Source organism: Pygoscelis adeliae, unplaced genomic scaffold (genome assembly GCF_000699105.1).
Source record: "Pygoscelis adeliae isolate BGI_AS28 unplaced genomic scaffold, ASM69910v1 Scaffold190, whole genome shotgun sequence".
Classification (NCBI taxonomy): domain Eukaryota; kingdom Metazoa; phylum Chordata; class Aves; order Sphenisciformes; family Spheniscidae; genus Pygoscelis; species Pygoscelis adeliae.
In genome coordinates this window covers 2,665,210-2,669,996 of record NW_008823922.1, presented here as the reverse complement: position 1 = coordinate 2,669,996, position 4,787 = coordinate 2,665,210, and the positions used below count along the sequence as shown (strand labels likewise).

Below are 4,787 nucleotides of genomic sequence, written 5' to 3'. Positions count from 1 at the left end.
ATTGTGAGGAGTGTCCCTTTACCTGTGCACAGATATGCTTGTAACATTCAATGGTACACATAAGTAACCGTAGAAACATCAAATATAAACTAGGAATTGAAACCAGCTAAAGAGAACAGGAGACTGTTCGGCAAACTTCTGCTGAGAAAGTGAATAATTACAGTTGTACATATCAAAAACCAAGAGTCAGCCGTCCACAATATCCCAATGGCTCTAAACACACCTGCTTCACAAGGAACAGCCTAAGTTCATCGTTCTATTGAGCACATCTTCTGATTTTTTTAGACAATAATCTTTAAACAGGACAATAACTACAGGAAGGAAATCACCTTTTTTCATTGTTTTCCACCCAACGCTCCAACCATTACAAACATTGCAAAACTACTCCAAACTAAAATCAGGGTAAGAACTACAGTGATCAGAAGCAGCACAGGCTCACACAACCGCCCCATAGCTTCACATGGCTTTCTTAGTCACATGAATGTCCTCACGTGAGCAACCGTGGCTCAGTGCTAACACAGACACCAGAGAAAGTGTCGAATGCGTTTCAAGATGAACTTAATTTACAGAAAAATTGGAAAAGCATGACCCACACAAAAGCCGCAGGTGGAAGCAATTCCTTACAGGCACAAGCAACTCCAAACCCACAATTTACACCCAGGAGATGGTGCCCCATTATGAAAGTTGGAAGTACTTGGAAAGAAACCAAAGTGTGTAATTCATGATATGTAAAAGGGCTAGAAAGACTTCATTTTTGTACTATAAAGCATTAACAATTCTAGCCTTGTCTACAACTGGAGATTGTTAGCAGAAGGCACCAGTGCAATTACATCCTCAACAAGAGACCAGCCTGGTTATGCCTCACAGGACCTCACGCATAAAAGCAGCGTGCAAAAAGTATTTGACAGGAAGGTAGAGAAGCACACACCAAAGTCATTGTTAAACTTCCATTGCGTAAATGCTTTATGATACAATCTAATTGCATGAACAAATACACAAAAGCTAAACATTTGTCTACAGCAGATGCATAGCACCACAGTGCACCGACTAATACTCAGAAAACCAAACCACGTAGGTAAGTTTACACAGTAAACGGAAATTAATCCATAGCACAGTCTAACACAGGATTTGGTAAAACCCGATAGCATATAAATTAGCAACTAAAACAGTTAATTACAAATTTAAGTGCTCTTAGTTCTGTACTACTGGTTGAAAATAAGAGTGCCTGTAACACAGTCCTGGAAATGAGAACAAAACCAGAAGAGTTCTGCACAAGAAATGTCTGTATTAGGTATAATCAAAATGAGGTATGATAAAAATTACGAGAAGCTACACGTGTGGAAATTATTACTACATTGCATTTTCTGAGAAGTATTGTCATGCACTTCATTACGCATACGCAGAGAGTCACAATCGAGATTTGACTCGGAGACTTCCTGCCAGACATCTCAGTTACGTAGTCTAACTAAAATTTGAGTATGGCCATTCTAATGCACTGCAAAATAATTTCCCGACAATTATACTTACGCAAAATCAGATTAAGTGATGACAGCCAATATTATTTTAATTCTACTTCTTACCAAATCTCTACTGTACCTACAAAAAGACCGATACCTCTGTCTTAAGAAAGTTGCTGAGCCACAAATGAGTAATTGCTGGGAAAACACTAGTACATTTGCCCCGTTCCTTATTCTTTTCCTTCGGCATCAAATATTGTCCCATGCTGGAGATGAAATAAAAACTATAGGCATGTTCACGGTCCCTAGCACTGCTCAGTAACGACGTGTTCTTCATACTAGGTGCAACTTCGTCCAGCAAGAACAAGCCTAGAGGTCACACACACACACACAGAACTACCTTTTTACCTTATCACTGCCCAGAAGAATGATTTTGAAATTTTTTTTTCCGAGATCATCACTCTGAAAACCCCAGAAGGTTTTAAGAAGTTGCAGGTGGACTACATGAAATGGATTTCCTCCAAGGATGAGAATTCTTCAAGTTACTTCTCTCCCTTTCAGTGATCCTCTTTCTTTTTTTGGCCCAACTTTTGATTGCCATGCTCGTCAGCTGCTACGGTTCGACCGGAATGCAGCACAGATCATTTTAGTACCACAAGCAACGAAGTAGCTGAGGACTCTGGCAAGAAAGGGACCACGACATTCAACTGTCTAGATGCAACGTGGAGGGGGTTTCTTTTGGTTTTTATTAATCTGTTTATACTGGAACACCTCAAGCAACATAAGCTTATAAAAAGATTTCAGACACATTAAGGGAATGAAAGAGGAAAGGCTTCCAGTAGGTATATTCCTCCAACGTCACCTTCTGCAGTAGCTGCACGCTCATTAGAGGTGGCTCATGCAGTTACTGAGCTGCCTTTGTCCAGTACCAGCTGGAGGGGAGAAAGGCTGCAGGGTAATATATGCCATTTGTTGGACGCCCATTTTGCCTTTGCTAGTACACCTGTAAGACTTCAGGAGGTTTATTTAAAGCACACAGTGCTGGTCACACTATTCCTAACGAAGGTGGTGGGAATTTTCCCACCGACTTCAGTAGGAACAGATGTGAGCCAGTGCTCCTGGGGAAAAAAAAAAAAAAATCCCCTCCCCCCCATAACAAAGCCCAACTTTTAATTTAGGAGCATGCTGTAAGATAGGAAAAGTCATTTTGTGCATTTATAAGAGCATAAACCAGAATAAAATTTAATATTTATTAGAATTTCTTCCAATAACAGCATTCAACATCTTAACAAACCAAGTTGTGAAGTCTTAAAAAAATCTAGGATTACAAAAAAAGTTAAAATAAGTTGTTCCTTATATTTAATGGCAACAAAGGGGGAAATTTCTATTTAAAAACAAACTTGTCATATAAACAGTATTATTTTAAGAAAATGTGATTAACATGATATGTAATTTTCAGAATGGATACACAGTGTATGAATACCAATCTGAATGGAACAGAGGGGCGGAACACACTACCCCCCCTTAAAAAAAAATCTCAAAATAGGATGTTTGAAGAAAGGGGAGGGAAGAGGATCTTTCCAGTGAAATAACTTAGAAGATACCACGCAATGGACAAAAAAACGCAAGAGTACAGAAGACATTACATGACACCCTCATTACAACACCCCCTCAAGTCTGGTTATACAGTAAATAAAGTTAGTAAAGTGCATCTTTTAAAGACTTGTCTAGTGAAATAGCTTTTCCAAATATAAAACACAACACAAGACGTGCAGTAACAGTTAAATCATAGTGTAAGTTTTTAAAAACTAATCTTCAACTTTTCATTCACTAAAGAAGAAAAGTTTTAACTGCAGTAGTGTTCACATTATTCTTCGATAGAATGCATCCTCATGTGCTTTTGTTACTTGGCAAATCTTTAAATATGGAGCATGGCAAAATTATGCAGTTTAAGCAAGTGCTTCTCTCAATGTAATACAATTCTTCAATGGCAGAACGGCCACATGCAGCACAACCATGTTAGATTTTGGGTAGCTTTGGTGCACTAACGACGGGATTGGTCTCCTGCAAATACCTTCGCCCTGCACTCTTATAGTCGTAGGTGCAGGTGTGAGTCTCTGCATAGCGGTGCGTTGCACAGAAGTTGTTTCCACATCTGAAGAATCAAGAATATTAGAAGTTACAAGCTTTTAACTCTCTGACATGCTGGGAGCCCTTTGACTTAATCATGTCTTGTTTATTTGACATAACTGCTTGGATTCTAATAATTCTTGACTGATAACATTAACTGGTGGGGTAATCAAAATTACAGGGGTGTAACTGAATGTTGCAGTTTTGACCCAACAGTCTCTTCAGCTGGGAAGTTAAGCAAGATCAGTACTCCTGAACCAGCTAGCAAGGATCAAACACGCTTATAAATTAAGAACGGTGGGCTTTGATTTATTTTATTTCTTTTTAAAGACCTCACACAACATCAGTTGGTAGAATTCAGAGGACAAAACCATGGAACTAAAATAATGGCATCAGGTGAAATCCACATGATGCATTTCAATTCAAAAACACCACATCATTCAGATCACCAAAACAGATGTTTAGTTCAGCACAACTTCTGCCTGACATAAACTCAAATTAGTCATCTGAGATTAATAAATACAGATTTAATCAGCTGTAAAGACATCAGACAGACTAACTATAGGGAACATGACTTCCTATATGACTGGATAAGGGTGCATCTTTCCAATATCAGTTGCAATTTCAATGAGTTAAGATTATGATTTTTGCCTTCAAATTTGACAGCTCAGCAGCTAAGACTCCTAACAGGAGAAAAGCATACTCTGGATGTTGTATCTGATCTGAACAAGTGCTTTAAGCAGAGATGGATATTAGTGTCCTGTTGCCTGATTATTTGATAAAGTTGCTTCTTGACAGTAAAACAACGACATCATTCAAAGTCAGAATTCTCTTGAAATGGATTAAGCATTATTTGTCCAACTTACCATCTTCACTATTAGACTATAAGCCTCTATTTATCTATCTATCTGGGTTCGTAATAAATTCTGCAGCTGTTCCTGAGGCTTTGTGTGCCTGGTAATTAAATTTGCTTTTCTTTGGTTCTTGGTCCCGTAATCACCAGTTCTCTCATAAGACTGTACTCTCTATTTGGTTCATGTTCCATTCTAGTAAAAGGTCATATGGTTGCTCCTTTTGAAACTAGAACAAATGCTATTCTTGGAGATATGCGATTTCCCCCCTTTTTCTGTGCTTCATTTTTAACCTTCAGCAAGCTGCTTAGTTACTTCTAGAAGAGCCTGCAGCTATTTGCTCAGCAGG

General features: G+C 38.6%; 1 protein-coding gene across 1 annotated transcript in view; it reads right to left on the bottom strand.

The window, feature by feature from the left end:
* Positions 1 to 2,740: 2,740 nt before the first annotated feature.
* The window catches only part of ZFAND4 (zinc finger, AN1-type domain 4), a 21,616-nt gene continuing 19,569 nt past the window's right edge, over positions 2,741 to 4,787 (bottom strand). The window contains 1 exon segment of the mRNA XM_009320403.1: positions 2,741 to 3,612. Within this exon segment, the coding sequence (XP_009318678.1) occupies positions 3,477 to 3,612 (136 nt within the window). The 3' untranslated portion in view covers positions 2,741 to 3,476.